Source organism: Lynx rufus, unplaced genomic scaffold (assembly GCF_022079265.1).
Source record: "Lynx rufus isolate CCGP_SWC_20201006 ecotype Redwood Valley unplaced genomic scaffold, mLynRuf1.p SCAF_10, whole genome shotgun sequence".
Lineage (NCBI taxonomy): Eukaryota > Metazoa > Chordata > Mammalia > Carnivora > Felidae > Lynx > Lynx rufus.
The window spans coordinates 57,447,115-57,468,271 of NW_025814824.1; the positions used below are offsets into that span (position 1 = coordinate 57,447,115).

The 21,157-nt window shown below is 48.9% G+C and overlaps 3 protein-coding genes across 4 annotated transcripts; 1 reads left to right on the forward strand and 2 right to left on the reverse strand.

Annotated features, from left to right (window-relative positions):
• Positions 1–5,982: 5,982 nt before the first annotated feature.
• SIT1 (signaling threshold regulating transmembrane adaptor 1) lies at positions 5,983–7,656 on the reverse strand. The gene is made up of 5 exons (XM_047066030.1): positions 7,483–7,656; positions 7,233–7,368; positions 7,089–7,147; positions 6,910–6,971; positions 5,983–6,819 (listed from the first exon to the last, which is right to left on the reverse strand). The coding sequence occupies exons 1-5, from the start codon at positions 7,526–7,528 to the stop codon at positions 6,586–6,588; spliced, it is 537 nt and encodes a 178-aa protein (XP_046921986.1). The 5' UTR covers positions 7,529–7,656; the 3' UTR covers positions 5,983–6,585.
• A 4,122-nt stretch (positions 7,657–11,778) lies between these two features.
• CCDC107 (coiled-coil domain containing 107) lies at positions 11,779–14,306 on the forward strand. 2 transcript variants are annotated; one of them, XM_047066057.1, is made up of 6 exons: positions 11,779–11,931; positions 12,021–12,172; positions 13,522–13,582; positions 13,674–13,764; positions 13,861–13,973; positions 14,055–14,306. In XM_047066057.1, the coding sequence occupies exons 1-6, from the start codon at positions 11,826–11,828 to the stop codon at positions 14,276–14,278; spliced, it is 747 nt and encodes a 248-aa protein (XP_046922013.1). In that variant the 5' UTR covers positions 11,779–11,825; the 3' UTR covers positions 14,279–14,306. The 2 variants fall into 2 exon arrangements, with proteins under 2 accessions (XP_046922013.1, XP_046922006.1); XM_047066050.1 differs by having other exon boundaries at positions 11,780–11,931; positions 13,519–13,582.
• Positions 14,307–14,580: 274 nt separating this feature from the next.
• Positions 14,581–18,149, reverse strand: ARHGEF39 (Rho guanine nucleotide exchange factor 39). The gene is made up of 9 exons (XM_047066039.1): positions 17,964–18,149; positions 17,666–17,760; positions 17,284–17,404; positions 16,912–17,030; positions 16,237–16,307; positions 15,861–15,989; positions 15,451–15,680; positions 15,109–15,197; positions 14,581–14,941 (listed from the first exon to the last, which is right to left on the reverse strand). The coding sequence occupies exons 1-9, from the start codon at positions 18,099–18,101 to the stop codon at positions 14,926–14,928; spliced, it is 1,008 nt and encodes a 335-aa protein (XP_046921995.1). The 5' UTR covers positions 18,102–18,149; the 3' UTR covers positions 14,581–14,925.
• Between the last annotated feature and the right edge of the window lie 3,008 nt (positions 18,150–21,157).

Genomic DNA, 21,157 nt, shown 5'->3' on the forward strand with positions numbered 1-21,157 from the left:
TGTTACCACTGCTTTCTGTTTATCTGCCTGGTGTCTCTTTCCCATATCTTTAATTTGAATCTTTATCACTTTGCCTTTTTTTTTTCTTTAATGTTTATTTGTTTTTGAGAGAGAGAGAAAGAGCTCATGTGAGGGGCAGAAAGAGAGGGGGACAGAGGATCTGAAGGAGGCTCCTCGCTGACAACAGAAAGCCTAATGTGGGGCTTGAACTCACGAACTGTGGGATCATGACCTGAGCCCAAGTAGGGTGCTTAACCCACTGAGCCACCCAGGTGCCCCTTGATCACTTTGCTTAGAAGAAGTATGTTTCTTCTAAGTAGCATTGACCAGATTTTGACTTATAAGAAAGTCTTAGAGTCTTTTAATGGAAGAATTCAGTCCACTCATATTTACTATACTGAGTGATATATTTGATTTATTTCCATCTTACTTGTTTTTGAATTTGTAAACATTGTTGTGAACCCTTCTTTACCTTTGTTGGATTGAATAAATGGCTATTCATCCCATTTTCTCCTTGTTAATTTGGAGTTTGTCGTTCTATTAATAGTTACCATCTTTTGCCTTGTTCTCTGAAATAGATGCACATGATTGTTCTAGTATGTGAAAACAGAACAACTATTTCCATCATACTTTACTTATCTTCTACTTCCTCCCCACCTCAATAAGAAATGGTCTTTAGACTACTTTCACTACCTTTCCTCCTCCTTCCCCCCCACCACCCCAGATCCTTGGAACACTTACCTTTGACTTACCCTCACCACCTGATTCCAGAGTTTTCTTGAGATGATTCAGTCCCTTTTAGAAGTTCCTTTACAATGTACGTGTTCCTTCTGTTTCAAGAGTTGTGGCATTTATATGATGTACTATACATATATAGAAATATAGATATAAATATATAGATCATGGTTCGTTGCACTCCACCGTTTTCTTTCCTCTTCCCTTGACCTTCCCCTATCTTGAAGTCTGTTCTAATTCATTTGTTGTTTCATTAGAGTCTTTTCTTAAAAGTATTTCTCAGATGAGATACTGACTAATTTTTGCAAATCTTCAAATATCTTTCTTTCCTCCTTTAGCTAGGCCCTGGTTGAAGGCCTTTTCTTCCATTAACTCACATTCAGTTTTGCTGTCTTTTAACTTCCAGGGTTGCATAAGAAGAAAGAACTTTCTTTCTGCTTGGAAATGTGTAAGATTTCCCTTATCCTTAGAGTTCAGGAATTTTAACCTGTATAGGGCTGTCTTTCTTCAGCTCAGGGAAATTTCACCTATTATTTAATCATAACCTCTTCTCTACTGTTCCTTTTCTCCTGGAACTCACAGAATTTGCAGGCTAAATCTCCTGGGTCTGGTTCAGTCTCTCATCTTTCACCACATAATTTGCATTTCCATATTTTTGTTACATGTTTTGAGATATTTCATCTGTTTAATTTTCTGGACCTCTTTTGGGGTTTAGGAGTAACCATCCTCTCCTTTGATTTATGTATGGAAATTTCTAGTTCTGATATCACATTTTCTAGTTCAGGGAAATCTTTTGTGTTTGACTTTCACACATATCTCCTCCAGGCTCTCATTCAGTCAGAGATTCATTTGTTCCCTCCAGCAGGTCTCTCTGCCTTCTGGTTTGTCTGCATTCTCCTGGCCTCAAAGGCCGAGAATTTCAACCCACCATTAGTTTTTCAGAGAGCTGGAGAGATTCAGCAAAGCCACTGATTGTTCCTGGGAAGTCAGCTGTTTCTGGGACTTGCTGCCTTCCTGAAGGTCCTTGTTCTTGGCTCTGAGGCTGTCCTCCAGAAACTGGTCTGCAGGAAATTCTCTCTGCCAGGAACTCAGAAGAGCCCATTTAAAGTTCGTCCTCTATAGCTGGGAGTCATCAAGGATTGTGGAATGGAGAGGGTTTCCATATACCCAGACTCTCATACACCCAATGTGGGGCTCAAACTCAGGAACCATGAGATCATGACCTGAGCTGAAGTCGGACACTTAACTGACTGAGCCACCCAGGTGCCCAGCACTTTTTTTTTTTCTTTAATGTTTCTTTATTTTTGAGACAGAGAGAGAGAGAGAAAGAGAGAGTGTATGTGCACTTGAGCAGGGGAGGGGCAGAGAGAGAGGGGGACAGAGGATCTGAAGTGGGCTCTGCACTGACAGCAGAGAGCCCGATGCAGGGTCTGAACTCACAAACTGCAAGATTACAACCTGAGCCAAAGTTGGACACTCAACTGACTGAACCACCCAGGTGCCCCTCAACCTCAGCACTTTTAACTTTTGGGGACAGAAATTCTGTATGATGAATGGCTGGCCTGTGTGTTGTAGGATGTTCAGCAGCATCCCTGGCCTCTACCCACTATATATCAATAGCACTCGCTCCCCAGCTGTGACAACTAAACATGTCTCTGGATGTTGCCAAATGTCTCTTGAGGGGCAAAATCACTTCTATCTGAGAACCACTGTTGTATACCTTTCGATTCTATTTGATTTTTATAACACATGTACTCACACTATTGCTCAGTACTCAGTGCAGTACTGAGCACTATTGCTCAGTGCTCAGTAATTAAACATTTAGCTGAGATCATGAGATAGGGGAGAAAATATGAAGCTGTTGTGAAGGAAGCAAAAACAAGAAGTAGAGAATTTATAGTAGAAGATGAGGAAGCAAGTTAGCAAACTGGGAAAAAATTAGGAATAAATAAAAGCAGAAACTCTGTCAGAGAGAGTATCTGAGTTATGGGACAGGAGGAGCAGGAGTGGGAAGACCCATGTACTCCTTTCTCCAAGGTCCCCAGTGATGCTGAGATCTGAGATCTGAAATCCAATAACAACAGTCTGCAGATGCCCAAACATACGATAGCCACTATTCGGTGATTCCCACTCCATTCAGCTTGTTAATTGCCCAGGTGTCCTAAAAGTAAACACCCCTTCACTTTTAAGCTAGGCTAAAGGAGTGTATTCCTTACAAACAAAGCCCATAGACTTAGTGCCCAATGGAGAGATGGGTTCTCCACTGTGTGCTGTCAGTACTATATTCACTTCTTAGCATAATACTTTGAGAGAGACTCTGCTTGGGCACCTAGGTGGCTCAGTTGGTCAAGCATCTGACTCTTGATTTTGGCTCAGGTCCTGATCCCAGGGTTGTGAGATCAAGCCCCACATCCGGCTCTGCTTGAGAATGGAGCCTGCTTAAGATTCTCTCTCTCCCTCTTCCTCTATCCCTTCCCTGTTCATACTTTCACACTCTCTCTTTTTTTTTTTTTTTTAATATTTATTTATTTTTGGGACAGAGAGAGACAGAGCATGAACGGGGGAGGGGCAGAGAGAGAGGGAGACACAGAATCGGAAACAGGCTCCAGGCTCCGAGCCATCAGCCCAGAGCCTGACGCGGGGCTCGAACTCCCGGACCGCGAGATCGTGACCTGGCTGCAGTCGGACGCTTAACCGACTGCGCCACCCAGGCGCCCCCACACTCTCTCTTAAAAAATAAAAAGTAAATTAAAAAAAGAGAGACTCTGCTCAAGCAAAACAGTGGGAATGATGAGTAGACTTCACATAAGGTCTGTAAAAGGAACTCTAGAGAGCTTTTCCTGGGAAGGTGGGGGAAAAAAAACTTAGGCCATCCATCAGAGCTGTCATGTACAGGAGGGAGAAGTGTGCTTGTATGATTGTAGCTCAGGAGGCAGAATTGATGACAAAAATAATAGGGGGCAGCTTTTGGCTCCAAATTAAAAAAAAAAAAAGTTCTCTCAAAAAGAAAGACTGGAAAGGAGTGCTTGTAAGGTAGCGAGGTCCCTATTTCTGGAAATGTTTAAGAAGTTGGTAGAGTGGTTCCTGCAGTGGGTATAAGCTTGGGCCAGATCTGTCAGCCTCCTCCCAGTTATAGAATTCTAGATATTTAAAAACCTGGAAAGAGGCACACACTAGGCAAAATATTTTAGGGTCAAATGGAACAACAGTACATTTAAGTAAGGCAGAGGAGGGTGGCTGGTGGAGGAGTTGAGCAATAAGGGAAGATCTCAGAGGTTCAGCATCTTCCGCTGGCCCTGGTGTGCTGGTCTTTCCCCCCACAGAATTAGTCACAACTCGTGGTTGCAAGAGATAGAAAATCTAACTTAGAATGACTTAAGCAAAAAAAAGAGAATGCATTAGCTTACATAACCAAAAAGTTCAGAAGGCAGATCTAGCTCTGGTCATGTCTGATTCCAAGGTTCAAATGAAGTCATTTAGACTTGGTCTCTCTCCATGTCCCAGCTCTGTTTCCCTCCTTAGGGCCAGAACAAGCTTGGAAGTTTAGACTCATCTTGACGGAGTACAGAGCAAGGCCAAAGATGGGAGGGGTCTTGGCTGGATGGCTTCCTAAGCCCCGCCCACCTATAAGTAATTCCTTAAGAACTTCCAATCTTTGAGCATTTGGCCGTCCCAAAAACCCTTCCTCTTCAGATCTTAGGCTTATCCTCTATCCTCTTAGCTGGAATTTCAGGAAGAGGGAGAAAGCTGGGGCTCCAGAGTGGCTTCCCCTAATGATCCGCCCCTGGGAATTTGCCAGGAACAGGGCACTTCTTATGGCTGGAATCATAACCAGTCAGGGAAGGGAGGCCACTAAGGAATGCACTCCTGGAGCTACAGAAGGGGAGAGAACTACCAGGTATTTGGGAAAGGAGTTGACCAGCTAGAGAGATGAGGCATGGGAGTCGTCGGACGGTGTCTGAGGTGGATCCGGCTTCCCCAAATTATGTTTTCCAGATACAGGGATCAATGAGTAAGTTGCCACAGCCCTGGCCTGAGGGCCTGAGGGCCTGAGGGCCTATGCTAGGGCACGAACCTCGGTGATAGACAAGACAGTGAGAAAAATTGAAAGGTTGTAGGGATCAGGGAACCGCAAGTTTGGCGCTCAGCGAAGTTCAGGGCTAAACTCGGCGCGGGGGGGTGGGGGGGGGTTGGATAGGGAGGATGGGGGGTGGGGAACGGAACTGTCGGGACTACATTTCCCAGCATGCCGCGGAGGGGCAGCTGTACGCATGCGCAGAGGTCGTGGCAGGCCTGCATGGCGCCTGGCGGGGGCGCTCGGAGTTCGGTCGTGAGCTGGCGGAGACCTCAGCAGACGCGGGAAGCTGGTGTGGGGGCGGAGTTTAAGGCCTGGGTTGGTGGTGGTACTGGCTCGGCTGCAATTTCCGGCTCGTCCCAGAGGTTGGGGGACCCCAAATCCCTTCTCTTACAGAGTCAGGCTCTCACGTACCCCAGACCGCGGACACATTGAGCAGTCTTCAGATTAGCAATTCTCAGAACCCCACACCCCGCTGCCAGTGGTTCCCTGCATCCAGTGCAGGCCCCGGAAGCCACCTTCCCTCCCACACAGCCTCAGCTGTCTGCTCTTTACCGCGACCCGACCGGGGCCTCTTCTGGGGGAGGTCCATGTTGGGGTCCTCAGAGGTCCAGAAACCCCGGGGCATTTGGGTTATTCTGTGTGTGTGCAGAGGGTCCCCCATCTCATTGGGATCACCAGGCTGGGCTCAGGCACACCGTTCCCTCCTCTGCTTTTCTCCGAGACTGTGAGTGGGAATGAGAGAATTTCAGAAGTAGAAGCCTCGGCTTCCACTGTCTTCTACCCGTGAAACCTCCAAAAGGTCTGTCAAGCCACACTTGCCTCTACAGAGGCCGTAGGAAGATGGGTTGTGGTAGACCTGAGGTTGTGGCTGGTGGCAACGCAGTCATAGAGGCCATGGGGAGAGTAGGTTGGGGGCTGGTGAGCTCCAGGTGATGGGAGTGGGGTGACTGCACATCCTGGCAATGTTCTAGCAGCAGCTTGAGGAGCAGGGCTCTTGCCTCCATCCCAGCACCCACCCTTGGCACTGTTGATGTCACCGACCCTCTTGGTCCATCTTCCCCAGCTAGGTGCCCCCGGAAGTGCTCTGTGCAGTCAGCAAAGCTCACACGCCTACAATGTGGGGCCTGTTGCAGGTCTGTAGCCCTCTAGATAAAAATCTAAACACTTTCTGAGACGTAGAAGTTTTATTTGAAAACTTGGGGACACAACAGAGGCAGCAGGATGTGGACTGGTATTCTCCTGCCAGTGTTCTCAGATAAGAAGCCAGGCTTGGGTTCCTCAGGTCACTAGATTCCAGGATCCCTCCAGACTATGGGCTCCTGAGGAGTATACCCATCCTTGTCCTCTCAGGCTGTTCCCCTTTCCACCACTGCCCACTTCCTGTGTCTGAGGGAACACTGAAGTGTTAGGGGTAGACTTTAAAGGAGCGGGAGTGGGGAGGATCTGGTTAAAATCCACAAGGAGGAGGAAGTGAGAACCTAGGAGCTTGGGGCCTTAGAGTAATAGATGGGGGAAGGTGGATGGAGAGGGGGCCACTGCCTTTGTTTCCTCCCTTCCCAAGAAACTGGGGACCTACTTACTGTTCCCCTGAGATGTCTCCCTCATAGCTCAGATAGGAAGTTTGGGGAACGTTACCTCCTGTGACTGGGCAATGGCTGCATGTCTTGGGTGGGGGTGTGGGGCGGCTAGGAAACAGTCATTCCAAGGACAGGGTAGCAGTAGGCTAATGGAGGCTGGGGTAATGCTTGCCCCACTCTGCCAGGCCCTCCATCTCAGCTGGGTGCAGGCTGGCTATTGGCATAAGCCTGGTCTGGGAAGGAAGCCCGCGCTCTGCGGGTCTGGGCACACACTGAGGCGTAGAGCTCAGGCTCAGGGCCTGAGGCCTGGGGCTTTGGCTCAGAATCCAGCACCACCTCTGAGTACTTGATGGGGGTTCCAGGGCTGGGGATACGGCCCTGAGAAGGCCGCAACTGCAGGCTGGTATAGCACATCACTTCCTCTGCAGCCTAGAGATTCAAAGCTGTTAGAAGTTCACTGGACCCTTGGAAAAGCCCCCACTTCCTTCCCTCCCCTCTTCCTCACCACAAATGACTCACCGTGCTGAGGCCTCTAGGCGTTGGATCCTGCTGATCTGGCCCTGGTTCCTGAGATAGCCGACCTGAGACAGGGAACAGTAGTGATCTGGTTACTTCTTGTTCCTCCTCCTGCAGTCCCTTATCCCACCCACCCAGGACGTGCGTGGCCTCTGTGCCCCTCCCCTCTGTCAGCTTCCTACCAGTCTGAAGATAATGCAGGTTCCCATACAGAGGGACCTCTTCCACAGACCCTCCAGGGCTGCAAGACAGAGATTAGAGGATGAGTGGGGATTTCTTGGTAAGAAGGAACTCTTGATCACCTATCTCTGTTGTCCCCTACTCACCGTCTCTGTCCTGGGTGGCTCTGGCTTCGGCCACTAGTCCATCGGAACAAGTGCGCAGCCAGTGAGATGAGAAGCAGCAGCATCACAGCCCCTGAGAGGGCCCATAGTCCCCAGGCCTGGGCAATGGAGGGGATTCCTGTGGATGCCAGAGGATGGAGGGCATTACTGCCCAATGCAACCCTCCAGGTCCTAGCAAGTGGGACTTGGGACCATGTGACCCCTCCCCCTGCCCCTGCCCCGCCCAGCTCACCGGGCACTAGCTGATCCGAAGTGTAATTGTCACATCTGCTCCTCATGACTGCTGATGTGGGAGCCAAGTCTGCAAGTCCTGTGCTGAAGGGTCAGCCTGGTTTATGACCTGATAGCCGCTGCAGGCCCCTTCACTCTCACCCCTCCCTGGGCCTGGCCCCCACAGCTCAGCATCTCCAATACTGGTGGTGGCAGAGTCACTGGTTTCCGGGGAGGAAGGGGGAGGGGATGGATGAGTGCAAGAACAAAGACACCGCCCTGTGCCTGCACCTGCACCACCCAGCAGCTTCCAGGCTTCCGCCCCCACCCTTTGTGGCCCTGTACCCCCTTTGGCCAGAGGAGATGCAGGCCTGAGATTACTGTGCCGCTGTGCAGGTAAGCCCATAAAGACTCGCAGGGGACAAAGTAGCATGAGGCAGGACCAACAAGACAAGGAAGCCACACCTTATGACAGAGATTCCCTTCTGCCACAGGTGTCTGCCTTTTCTCTCCAACTCTGAGACCCATGCAAAAGAATGTATTCCTCACCGAGCATGCTGCAAAGAGGAATGGGACGGGGAGGCCTCCCGATACCTACAATCCCACCACACCCTAAGGCTGACTGTAGGGGATAAGATCACCATTGTCATTCTTATTATTACTGGTATAATAGTTTAGGGGATAGAGGAAATTTAAATTCTCTGCTCCAGACCCACTTCATCCAAACTGTCCCTAAGAACTGTCAGTCTCAAAAGTTAGTTGAATTAAAGAAACCTCTGCCCCAGTACTATCCTGGGAAACTGAGCCATGTCTTTGCACTTGTTCACTTCAGGGAGTAGAGTACCTGCCCTACCCAGATACAGACCAACCACATGGGATGCTATTGACATGGGAAGAAGGATTTCAAGTTCCTTAGACCAGAGGTCAGTGATATGTCTGGCCAAATTCCCTAAAGGCAATGATCAGTTGAGGACCATTTATTATATTATACCTGGCCTGAACCACCTGTTTACATTGACTGTGCCAGTTGGCTTAGGTTCAAGGTTTGGACTACACTGCTCTGCAACCAGGCTGCCTCCTGACCATCAGCTAAACTATGACAACTCCCCTGAGTGTGGGTCTCTCCTCCCTACCCTGCCCCTTACCTTTCTGGAAGAACAAGAAGATACACTCTTATTCCATTCATTTCATTAACATACATATACTTCATTCATTTAAGTCACACGTGCTGATTGCTTGCTTATGTGCCAAGCTTTGCAGATAAAATTGTGAGTGGGAAATGGTTTTCTTCCTCAAAGTGCTCTTGATCTAATTAGGAACACGACCCTATGTATCCCAGACAATTAAAAGTCAGCGTGGAACACAGGGAAACTACCCAAGTCTGCCTGGAGAAGTCCTGGGTGGAAGAGCTGGGGGTTGGGATGATATGAGGTGCCTGATAGGGAGACAGAAAAGAGTTGGAATCTCTGACTTGCCTCTTACCTGTATTGTACCTGATTAACTTACTCAGCCTTCCTGAACCTTTGTTTCATAATTCTTTAAAAGAGCTTAATTATATTTACCTGTTGGGTCATATTTCTTTCTCTTTTTTTAAATTTTTTTTATGTTTATTTTTGAAGGAAAGAGAGAGCGTGAGTGAAGGAGGGGAAGAGAGAGATGGAGACACAGAATCTGAAGCAGGCTCCAGTCTCCAGGCTGTCAGCACAGAGCCTCACGTGGGGCTCGAACTCACAAGCTGTGAGATCATGACCCGGGATCATATTTCTTTCAACAAGGATTCATTGAGTGCCGGCTAGCACCAGGTGCTATACTTAGCTATAGGGATAAAATGATAAAGAAAAGAAATATGGCCCCTGCTCTCCTGCAATTAACAGTCTAGCAGTATTTTCTTTTTATAAGCAATTTTCATAGAATAATTGACTTTTAATTAACTGATTTTAATAAACCAAAATGGATTTTTTCCAATTTTATTAAGATATAATTGACATGTGATAGTGGTTTTGATCAGGGAAACAAAGGCAAGAAAAATGTAGTTCAAATTTCCTTACAGCTTGCAAGCCCACTGATAGATACCTGAAACATGCAGAGCGTGACCTTCCTCAAAGAACTCGTAGCTGCCTTATGCCTTAAAGTTTATATTTTATTAAACGCTAAAAGTGACCTTACTTAACAGCAACTAGCCCCTCAAGGTCCTGAAAGCCTTCCTTCAAAATTCCTTAGAAACTTACTTTACCTCTATGCCCCTTCCCTCCACAAACTTAAAAGTATATAATCAAGTCACTCCTTAACAATCCCAGTACAGTTCTTTCTGCACCATCCCCATGCTATAATAAAATCACCTTTTTGCACCAAAAATGTCTCAAGAATTTTTTTCTTAGCTGTTCTCTCATGAACCCCACTTCAAATTTCATCAGTTTGAAGAAAGTACAATAGTTGCACTAATGAATAAATTAGAAGTTAAGGGTTCTGGGGGCGCCTGGGTGGCTCAGTCGGTTGGGCGTCCGACTTCAGCTCAGGTCACGATCTCGCGGTCCGTGAGCTCTAGCCCCGTGTGGGGCTCTGGGCTGATGGCTCAGAGCTTGGAGCCTGCTTCTGATTCCGTGTCTCCCTCTCTCTCTGCCCCTCCCCTGTTCATGCTCTGTCTCAAAAGTAAATAAACGTTAGGGGCGCCTGGGTGGCGCAGTCGGTTAAGCGTCCGACTGCAGCCAGGTCACGATCTCGCGGTCCGGGAGTTCGAGCCCCGCGTCAGGCTCTGGGCTGATGGCTCGGAGCCTGGAGCCTGTTTCCGATTCTGTGTCTCCCTTTCTCTCTGCCCCTCCCCCGTTCATGCTCTGTCTCTCTCTGTCCCAAAAATAAATAAACGTTGAAAAAAAAATTAAAAAAAAAAGTAAATAAACGTTAAAAAAAAAAAGTTAAGGGTTCTGAATGAAGGAAACACAATTTGAGATATGAAGGTTGTACATATAGTCATTGACTGTACAGAAAGTAAGTCTCAGTGGAAGGTGCCCAGGAGTTATAATTTCAAGTGCCTGACTCATAGCAGCTGCTCAAGTTAAAATCACTAGTAAGTAGGCACGATTCTAAGCATTTTACTTGAATTATCCCACTTAATCATCATAACAGCAGTGAGGTAAATCTGTGTTATCACTACGTTATCACACTGAGGAATGGAAATTCCTCAGAGTAGAAAATAAGGCACAGAGAGAATTAAGTAACTTGACCAAAGTCATTTAGCTTTCATAGGGGAGGCAGGATGCTAGTCCAGGCTATCAGTCCACATTCTACTATGTGCCATGGTACACAATAAATAGTGGCTATTACAGGCATTTTTGCCCATTGGAGAGGGTAGAGAAGAAAAGGCCGTGGCAAGAAAAGGGAATTGCAAAATATATATATAATAGCGATACAAAAAAAAGTGTCCGCCCCCCCCCCCCATTGTGGCTCAGGGCATAATCTCACGGTTTATGGGTTCGAGCCTCAGGCTCTCCGCTGACCGAAGGAAGTCTGCTTGGGATTTTCTCTCTCTTCTCTCTTGCCATTCCCCTGCTCGTGCGCTGTCTCTCTCAGTGTTAAAAATTTTTTGTTTAATGTGTTAAGCCACACGAGGAAGAGGTGTTTCAATGGCTGCGGGAGCGCTGCCGAGGGGCTTAGACGATGCCAGGGTGATCCCCACGCGTCCCAGCTAAAGTCTAAATGTCCGTGGCATATACCAAAACTACAGCCGCACTGAGAATGAGCCCCGTGTGGTTGGTGCGCACAAACGCACTGCCTGCGTAACTAGGAGAGCTGACTGAGGACACACCCCTGCAACACGCCGCTCAGCTCCCCCGCCGCCGTACACGGTGGGGGTGGCTTCTTGGCGGACTTTACAGTGAAACACAGGGAAGGTCTACGTGCGCATGCACGTGGCACTCTCTGCCCGCGGTCCGGGGACTTTCCCCTAGGCGTTAATTAAGGAACAAGTCCCCCGTTTGTAGCCTAGGAAACAGGCCTTCAGCACGAACTGTATAAGGATGTACAGGCTCTACTCTTTTATAGGTCCAAGATGCTATTCATCATATGGTTAGGGTGAATAGATTGGTAGCATGAGAAATAAAAACGACTTTCCAGCATAATCTTACAAGACTGTAGACTTCTAGAAGCTTTCTGATTAATAGGATTCCTAACTAGATAAGAAATGAATTAATTTAGGAAAGCAGGCCAAAAGTCCTATGCTAATAAGTCTGCCCCGCCCACACGCTGAGTGGGCGTGGCCTCCCCGTGCAGCCGCGAGCAGGACCCACACACACTGCTCCGTGTACGCATGCGCGCTGGTGCTCCCGGACAACGCTGGCGCCGCTCGGGGCCGTCTTTCTGTGGTCTGCAATGGCGGACTCGGTTTCATGTGTGGGTGTGCTGGGGTTGCTACTTGTGTCTGCACTGCCCGGGGTCCTCGGAGACCGCTCCAGCCCCGACCTCCGGGCACACCCAGGTATCAGCGAGGGCTACTGGAGGGAGGCTAGGACTGCCCACGGGTCCCAGGCCCCAGCCCTACTGACCCGCCTCTGCCCTCCTCCGCAGGAGACCCCTTCCAGGTCGGCCCTGAGGCCGCGGAACCCCGGCGACGGCCGCCGCCCAAGGACCAGCGCGAGCGGGCCCGGGCCGGGGCTCTGCCTCTGGGGGCGCTGTACACCGCAGCTGTCGTGGCTTTTGTGCTGTACAAGTGTTTGCAGGTGCGGGACGACCAGGGGTGGGGATACCCCGGGCCTGAATTTCCCATGAGGGCGCTATGGTACCATGAACAAGACACATCTTTCGGTCTGTAAACGAATATAGTAGAGTTCCTTGGCTTCCCAACATTATGGGGTTATTTTAAGCACCCATCGAGGTAGCGGATGTGAAGGGCATGTGGTAAATTGTAAATAAATAACGACCACCACATTTAATCCTCCCGACAATATAATGAAGAGATTAAGTCACTTGCTCAAACTTACCGAGCAAGTAGTAACTAGTAGGGCTGGGATTTGAGCCCAACAGCTAAATGTCCATACTACAAAAGTGGCTCCTGGTAGGATTCCAGTCTTGACACAAGGTGTGGATTGCTGTAGCCAGCGTTCAAGGTACCAAGCAGTTTCATGTTCACCTTAGAAAGGAGGCCCTGAAATGTGAACTGACAGAACATTTTGGTGTATTGAAATAGTTGAAATGGAAAGTAGTACCTCCCAGGGCTCTGTCTTCAACCCCAGCCCTATTACTTATTTGCATTGGGAAATAGGGGGCTGAACCAATTTGGGGAGGATACAAAATTAAAAAGGATAGCTAATCATGATTCCAAATAGAATCATGGACAGGCTAGGATGAGGGACCGGATTCACTGATGACATTGAGCTAGAAATGATAATATATTCTATTTTTGGACCCACGTACTGTCTGGAGGAAACTTAAGTTAGGAGTTCATTAGTTGAATAATAAAGTTCAGTTGTGTGATGTAACAACTTACCACTTCCCAAATCAAAGCTAGCAACAAGGTATTGCACTGTATCTTCTGCTCACAACACTCCTGGAGAATTTTATTCTCTTCAAGGTGCTACTTAAGAGTATTATGTGCTCAGTAGAGCAACCAGAGAAAACCATGTCAAATGAGCACCAATTCATTTGAATAAAGTTGGCATTATTAACCCAGAGAAGACAATGGGGAAGGGCAGTGGGCAAGGAAGATGGTCTTCCAATTCCTGAGTGGCTATGATGTTGAAAAGACAGGATTTTGGAAGGCACCATGGAAAGAAGAGACATGAAGGACAATTTTTGGTTTTGTATATAAACTAACAACCAGAGCTTTATCAAATTGGAGACAGCTGCTCATTCCCGGAGGTGTTTCTTTAGACTCCGTGACTGTGGAGGGGGGGGCATACTGACCTGCTTCAGGTCACAGTTGAGGAGCTTGACTGGATGTGATTGTGATTCTCTGAAGTAAAGACCCCATAGCTTTCTCTACAAATTATCCACGTCTCGCTGGCTTTGGAGACTGAGGTGATGGAGAACCTTGTTGCTGCAGTATAGCCCTCTCCTTCTTCTACAGCAGGGGAAAGATGAGAATGCTCTTCTCCAAGAAGAGGCAGGCAAGAAAGAATCACTGCAGTCAGGTGGGTTTTGCACAAGTCTGTGTTTGGTGGGGGATCAGGGGACAGCAGAAGGCATAAATAACCATTGCTCTCCTTTCTCCCTTACCCCCAGAGCAACAGTTGGCCCAGTTGACACAACAGCTGGCCCAGACAGAGCAACACCTGAACAATCTGATGGCCCAGCTGGACCCCCTTTTTGAGCGGTAAGAAGAGCAATGAGCCTGTGGCCAGAGGAACTTGTGATAGGTGGAAGAGGTGGGGACACGTACTGGGTAGCCTCTGAGTGGATATTTCTGCAGTGTGACTACCCTGGCTGGAGCCCAGCAGGAGCTTCTGAACATGAAGCTTCAGACCATCCACCAGCTGCTACAAGAGAGCAAGCCAAACAAGGGTGTGGAGGTTCCAGAACCAGGTAAAAGGTTGGGAGGTGAGAGTCTGGTGGAGGTAGCGACCGTTTCTGAGACAGGAATATTCCCGATCTTTCCCCTCACAGAGGCCAGCATACCCTTTCCTGAGGACTTATGTATAGAGGAGGAGGAGGAGGAGGCTGGTGACAGTCAGGCCTGGGAGGAGCCCTTGAACTGGAGCACAGAGACAAGGAACCTAGCTCCTCCCTGGGAAGTGGAGCAGGGGCTAAGGAGAAGATGCAGCAAGGCTGTGGGAAGGGCCGCAGCCCCAGTCCCCGCCTGGGAGGAGGAACGACAGCTGAAGGTTTAGTAAAACAAAGTCTGTTCTTGTGACTGGATATTCCTGTGTGCTTTTTCCATTCCAGCTGGCCATACACACACCCATACTAGGTGCCCAAGAACAACTGGGCCTTCTTGAAAAGCTTCCCTTATTAGGACAAAACGAGGCCACCTTCCAGTGTGAGAGCTGATAGATAGAGGGAGCTCTAGTTCTTTTCCTTGTATTCCTGAGGCCACCACCATCATGCCAGCCTTCCTGGCACAAAAAACCCTCTTTCTCAAATCCCAGAGCTGAGATAGAGAGGCCTTTCCAAAAAGGAAAACAAAAACAAAAACAAAAACAAACCACTTTACTAAAATCCAATGGGAAAATAAATTATAGAAACGCATACAACATAAAAACATCCACGTTTACAAAGCTGTAGTCTTGATGAACGACCAGCTTCGGGAAACACAGCACCGGGCTTGTCAGTCCCAAAGCCCCTCATCTGTATCGGAGGGGGTGGTTCAGCAGAGGTTCAATTGGGTCGGACTTTGTTTCCTTATTCTTAGAGGCTGGTTGGTCCCAAACAAACACAAAATGACCCTTCTCAAACCATGAAGGGTTCTGTGTTTTGGTTAGTACTGAAGATTTCTTTGTACTCCTGACTCTGATCTATCCCTCAAGTATCCATTCCTCTAGCTCTTCTGGCTGCTGTGGAGAGAAGATGGTCAGTTCAGGCACTGGCATGAGCACTCTATTAAGACAAAATCCCTCATGGCATTGGGGGTGGGGGCGGCCCAGCAGATGGAGGACCTGAGATAGGATTAGAACTGCTCATTTCTAGCTCGTGGGTCTTCCTGAGGGAAGACACAACTTACCTGATGGCCAAAGTCAGACTGTGGTGCCAGCGCAACAGCTCTTCCTGGTCTGTGGACATAAGCAGTAGCTTCTCACAGGGAAAGGACAGCTGGGGAGAAATCACCTCTTAGTGCACAGTTCAGAAAGGTCCAGGCTAAAGGTGAAGGCCTTGCTGTTTCCATGGACGTAATTTCAGGCTGAGATGAGAACTAACTATGAACCCCAAACTCCTGTTATCTCAATATAGGTGGCTTAGTTCCTCTGAAGGGGGCCCAGGCCCAGGAGATAAATTAGGTACACAGGTGTTTGAGGTCTATTTTGAGCCTCTCCTACCTTACCTGGGGCTCCCGGCTATAACTTACGCTGAGCAGTCCGCCACAAGAGCCTCCTGAGTGGCCAAAGACCCTGTGGAGTTGACACTGGGCCATGGGGTAGAGGGCACGGCAGGCAAAGGTGCCACTCTGCAGCAGATGCAGTGGGGGTCGAGGTTTGGCCATGAGGAGCACATCCGAGAAGAGGAAGAACATTCGGGGCCGAGGCTCCCCACGGGGAGGCACTACCAGTAGCCAGCCCTGACGTAGGAACCAGCGACCTGAGGGGTGGGAGAGCTGTTACTCTGGTGCTGCTCTAGGACCACGATCCATGGGAACAGAGGGAAGGGGAGGCTGAGGAAATAGGGTGTATGTGCTGGCAATACAGAAAAAGGTGGGTCAGAAAAGGGCAGTTCGAGGATTGAGGAGTGGGGGAAGAAGGGGAGTAGTGTGCAGACTACCTGAGGTAAGCCCCTTTGCCTGGCGGCCACTGAGCAAAGCCTGAACACGCCGGAGGTGCTGGTCATTCTTCTGTCTCTGACCAATGCTGTGGACTCTCTGAGCAGTCTCACTGATCAGCCGGGCAGCCCCTGCAATAACATCCCCAGCCCTACTCCCAGTACAGCTTTGACTGTGGGTGACTGATGGTGGTGAAAGGCTATTCTGGAGGGGACTAGGGTTAGGGTCTAACCGCTTGAAGAGCAGGCAGGGCAACAGGGACATTGTGTACATGTCAGTGGAAGATAGGAGCATACCAGATATTGTTGGAGGTCAGAACCAGAAAGGGATACAGGAGAGGCAGCCTCCTGCCTGTGTTTCAAAGGAGCAAGAACATACGTGTGAGCTGTTGGTGGTCAGGGCTGTTGGGACCTGTGTTTTCAGCCAAAGCCATGACAAGATTTTCATACCTGGAGTCGGACAGGTGGAAGTCCATGAGGGGAAGCAGAGCGGGCAAAATTCCCTCTGCCTGACCTACATATCACCCCCTACACACACTTCAGTTCAAGGCCGAAAGATCTACTTCAGATTATTGTGTCCCCCTGCCCCACCCTTTCATCTGGGACTCAGGCTCATACCCCATGGCCCTCTTCCATCCCACACCAAAGAGTCAGGAGCAGACTGAGCATAATTTGGGAGTCTACATCCCATGATGAAGTTAATCAACCCAAGGAGGATGCTACAGACAACCTCACTATATGCTCTTAACATCCCCAGGGACAGAAATTCTAAGCTAGACCAACCTCTCATCTCAACAAACTTCCAGATACCTTGTCACTAGCTCTATTACAGGCCCCTCACTTCAATGTAGAGTTCCACATTCCCGCTAAGGGCCTGAGGCTGCAGACCCCAGGTACTCCAGTGGGTTCACATGTATTCTTGTGAGGTTCTTAGGAGCAGTTTGTCCCAGAAGAGAGAGAGGCAGTGGGACAGAAGCCATAAGACCCCACAAAGCTGAGAGCGGCAGTCATACAGACTCAGAGAAGTTAGCTGAGTCAAGGTGAATTTACTCACTGCTGGAGCCTCTGCAGAGGCAGAGGGAGCAGGTCCTGAAGATGCAGGCTTCCAAACTCAGGGCGGCCTTCCTGAAGTCGCACAAACCTCCGGAAACGTTTATTTTTCTTTAGTTGTTCCTGGAGTGATGAAGAAAGGGTTGGCAGCAGGGGGAGAAGCCACCCCTTATATTGTACGCATCTGTGTGCCCAGCCCTCTGTAAGCTGTGTGCTCCTGAGAGAACCCCTACAGGGAACTTAGTACAGACCAGGGCACCCAGAGGGCCCTATAAATGTAGTAACAGTATGGATGAAGTTTGTATCTCCAGAGGAAGAGGCAATGTATGGGGCAAGAGGGGATGAGGGAAAGGACTTGAGATCATCTTCAGGTTACCTGCAGGGTGGTCTGGGACCTCTCTGCATTGGCAGCAAATTGGGTGTAGAGCTCCAGGTGGGGGCAGAAGCCTTCCAGCCCCTGTCCCCAGTGCCCTCCTTCGAGGTAGGGAAGCAGCTCTCTGCGTGGGTGAGGACAGTAAAAGAGCAGTCCAACAACTACGCAAGCACCACCTCATTTAATTCGCATAACCTTGCCCCGGAGGTAGTGGTATTACCCCATTTTGCAGAGGGAAATCGGGGCAGGTTACGGCACTGGGCCAAGACCACAGGTGAGTTAATTGGCAGACTCCGTATCTGAACTCGGGTCACCCTCCAAGCTTCGTGCACTGCCAGAGGCCAGGGTTCTCCCTCTTCTCTTTCCCCACGCCCCTTCTACTCACTGGCTGGCGCCGTAAATGAGCTCCCAGGGCCCAAACAGGGCCTGGCGCTCCGCTGGTCGCAGGGTGCCCTTGGCTCTCAGAATCCCCACGAAGTACTGCAGGAGGAGAATACCGGTATATACTCTGTAGGAAGACGAAGCTAACGCCAAGCCGCAGCTAGAAACTGCAGAATGCCTGAGCTCCCTTTATGCAGGAGAGACAGTCCAAGGCCCACTATACTCGGGGTCAGGGACCTCGCGGAGACCCTCCCATACCCTGGGGTCCCCGCCCCAAACGGGAGGGTGTGCGCAGCCCGCACCGTGGCCACCAGCCCCAGCTGTTCCTGGTAGCGCCGTTCGGTCTCCAGCAGCTCCCGGGCAGTGCAGGCGCGTTTCCGCTCCCAACGGGCACGCTGCTCTTGCACGGGGCACCGAGCACTGGCTCCCGGCCTCTCCATGCCTGGCTAGGGGGTCAATGCTTCCGGCCTCAGCCCGCCGGTGATTCAAATTCCAACGGCTCCTGGGGCAGGGCCGAGGAGAAGAATGCGCCCCCTGGCGTCGGGAGGCTCCGCACAGGACAGAGCACCAGCGGGGGCCACCGAACCGCATCCAGTCTCTGCCATTACGGCCTCGCCCTACCGCCAGGGCGGCGCTGTAGGCGCGCGAAGCCGGCTCGGGCAGCGTCGGGTGGGGCAGGTAGGTGGCCCTCCTCTGAGTTATGAGAAGTTGAGGCAGCAGTCTGGACCTTGAGGTAGGACACCGGCAGGGCCTCAGTGTCCCATCAGTAAAATAAGGGAGGGGACAATAGTTATGGTACATATTGCCCTGGGCCTGTGCCAGACACTAGGGCACAGTCGTCCCCAGTGCTTTTCACTACTAGGAAACCTCATGGGTCACAGGATTGAATATTTTGCCCCCCTCGGACAAAAGTTGATAGGTTTTAAGTTACTAACTTGTTTCCTCCTTTCATACAGATCCAAAACCTGACAACCAATTAGCTCCTGGTCAGCAAATGTCAATAACCAACGTGGTGGTCGAATTGCTGTAATTCGGGCCAAAGGCTAAAGCTTGTGGTTGATTAGTCGGTGCTACCTAGTCAAAGATAAAATGGACCAGATTTTCCTTACTTAGGTCTTTCAAAAAAGACCAGGCAGTAGCCCTGGAGGGTAAATTGGCAGTGCCGTCTTGTATGTATGAGAAGTCTTAAAATGTGCTTACTCTTATGACCTAGCAATTCCATTTTTAGGAATGCATCCTAAAGAAACAGATATGTGGACAAAAATATGTATACCAGGATGGGTGGTACAGTGTTGTTCATAACAACAGAAAACTAGAAACTATCTAAATATCCAGTGGTAGAGAATTGGCTAGGAAAATTATGGTACAGCTATTTGAAGGAATAATATGAAAGCATTAAAAATGGTGGGGGCTTTGGGGCACCTGGGTGGCTTAGTCAGTTAAGCATCCAACTCTTGACTTTGGCTCAGGTCGTGATCTCACAGTTCATGAGATGGAGCCCCACATTGGGCTCTATACTGACCCACATTGGGCAGAGCCTTCTTGGGATTCTTTCTCTCTTCTCTCTGCCCACCCCCCCCCCCCCAATAAATAAATAAACTTTTTAAAATGATGTAAAAAAAAACCTGTCAATATGGAAAAACATATAGTGTATTGCCACGACCAAACAAAGCATGCTACAAAGCTGCTTGTACAATATGATCCCATTTATGTATAGCATATATGTGACTGACTGGAAGGATAAACAATTGAGGTAATTGTGGTTGTTATCTCTAAGTGATCGGATCAAAGTTAATGCACTCCACAAATATTTTTTTAAGCACCTAATCTGTGCCAGGCACTGGATCACTGAGGTTAAAAGGGTGAATAATTCAAATATAGGGGTCTTTTAAAATTCCCTTGTTTTTCTCCTTTTCCCAAGTTTTCTGCTTGAGCATACATGCATTACTTTTTAATTAGAGAAAGAAGTGCTGTTAAAGACCAAAATGTTAAGAAACCTTCAGACCCCATTCCTACCACTGTGGACTCCTAGGAATTTGGACCCCAAACCAAGAACCAGGGTACTGTCAGGGTTCTGAGGTCCCCTCTAGCTCTCTGACATTCTAAGAATTCCAAAGAGATATGCTGGACTTAAATCAGGGGAAAACAACTTGAAGGGTTGGATGGTGGAAAGAGAAAGTTTGGGTCAGACTGCCTTGGACTCCAGTTGCAAGGAAACTGGTGATACCATATAGGTAGAGGACTGTTTACACTGTCTCCAGTGAATGTGGGACAGTCCACACTAAGAGTTCAAGAGTAGAAGGGGACAGATAATCCCATTGTAATTAGTATCACCATGAGTCTCTTCTGCAACCATAGGATGAGCAGAAATGTGGCCCTCAATGTCTGAAGACACAGACCCTAATGACCAAACACTTTGGCCTTTAAGGCCACCACAGAGAGGTCATGAATCAGGCAGGTGGTGCCCCAGCCAGCTGGTCCTGAGTATGCCATGTCCCAACCTGGACATGCTCAGGAAACAAGACTCTGGGAGCTCAAACCTGTTTTAGGATTTGGCAGACTCCCAGCTGCAAAGACACGATCCAGGGTCAGAGTCTACATTCCCCACCCACACCAGAGACACAGTCACACACAGAAACAAAGAGCTTAAGAAAGATAGCACCATGGGGAATTAAATTCAAAATTTAATTAACTTTAAAAGCTGAGGGGAACCTGGGTGGCTCAGCCAGTTGAGTGTCCTACTTCAGCTCAGGTCATGATCTTGCAGTTGGTGAGTTCAAGCCTCACATGGGGCTTGCTGCTGTCAGCCTGTCAGCACAGAGCCCACTTCAGATCTTCTGTCCACCTCTCTCTGCCCCTCCCCCGCTTATGCTCTCTCAAAAATAAATTAACATTTGAAAAAACAAAAAAATAAAACACCAACACAGAGAGAGACCTGCACATAGATGCAGATCTAGGCTGGCCAAAAGCAACTGGCCAAAAGCAACTGAGATGGTAGGGAGATGTGTGTAATTATATAGAGCACTGCAGAGCAGTGTACCAGGGGATCCTGACAGAGACCTAGAAAGGAAAACAATGGAAATATGAAGAACATTTGGAAAGAGGGAAAATGAAGTAAAGCTGGAATGGATGTGAGAGAAAGATCACACATACAGACTCGAGACTCCAGTTAACATGGTGCTTCTGTCCTCTGTGCTTCCCATGACCTTCTCCACTTCAACTAGATAAGTCATTACCACATTCTATCTTGTTTAGGTCCATCCAATTCAGATACTAACATGTACCTTCCATGTGTCAGTGTCTAACCAAGGTGCTGACATCACAGCTAACCCAGACAATGAGCTGACCTTCCACATTACACACTGGATCAGATTTCTGTAGATGGCTCTCAATTTGGCTCCAGAAATAGCAACCTAGATTGCTAGGCTGACCACCTCCTTGGAGGACAGCAGTTGTTCAGCTGTGCAAGTTTTGGTATACAGTATGACAGTCTGAC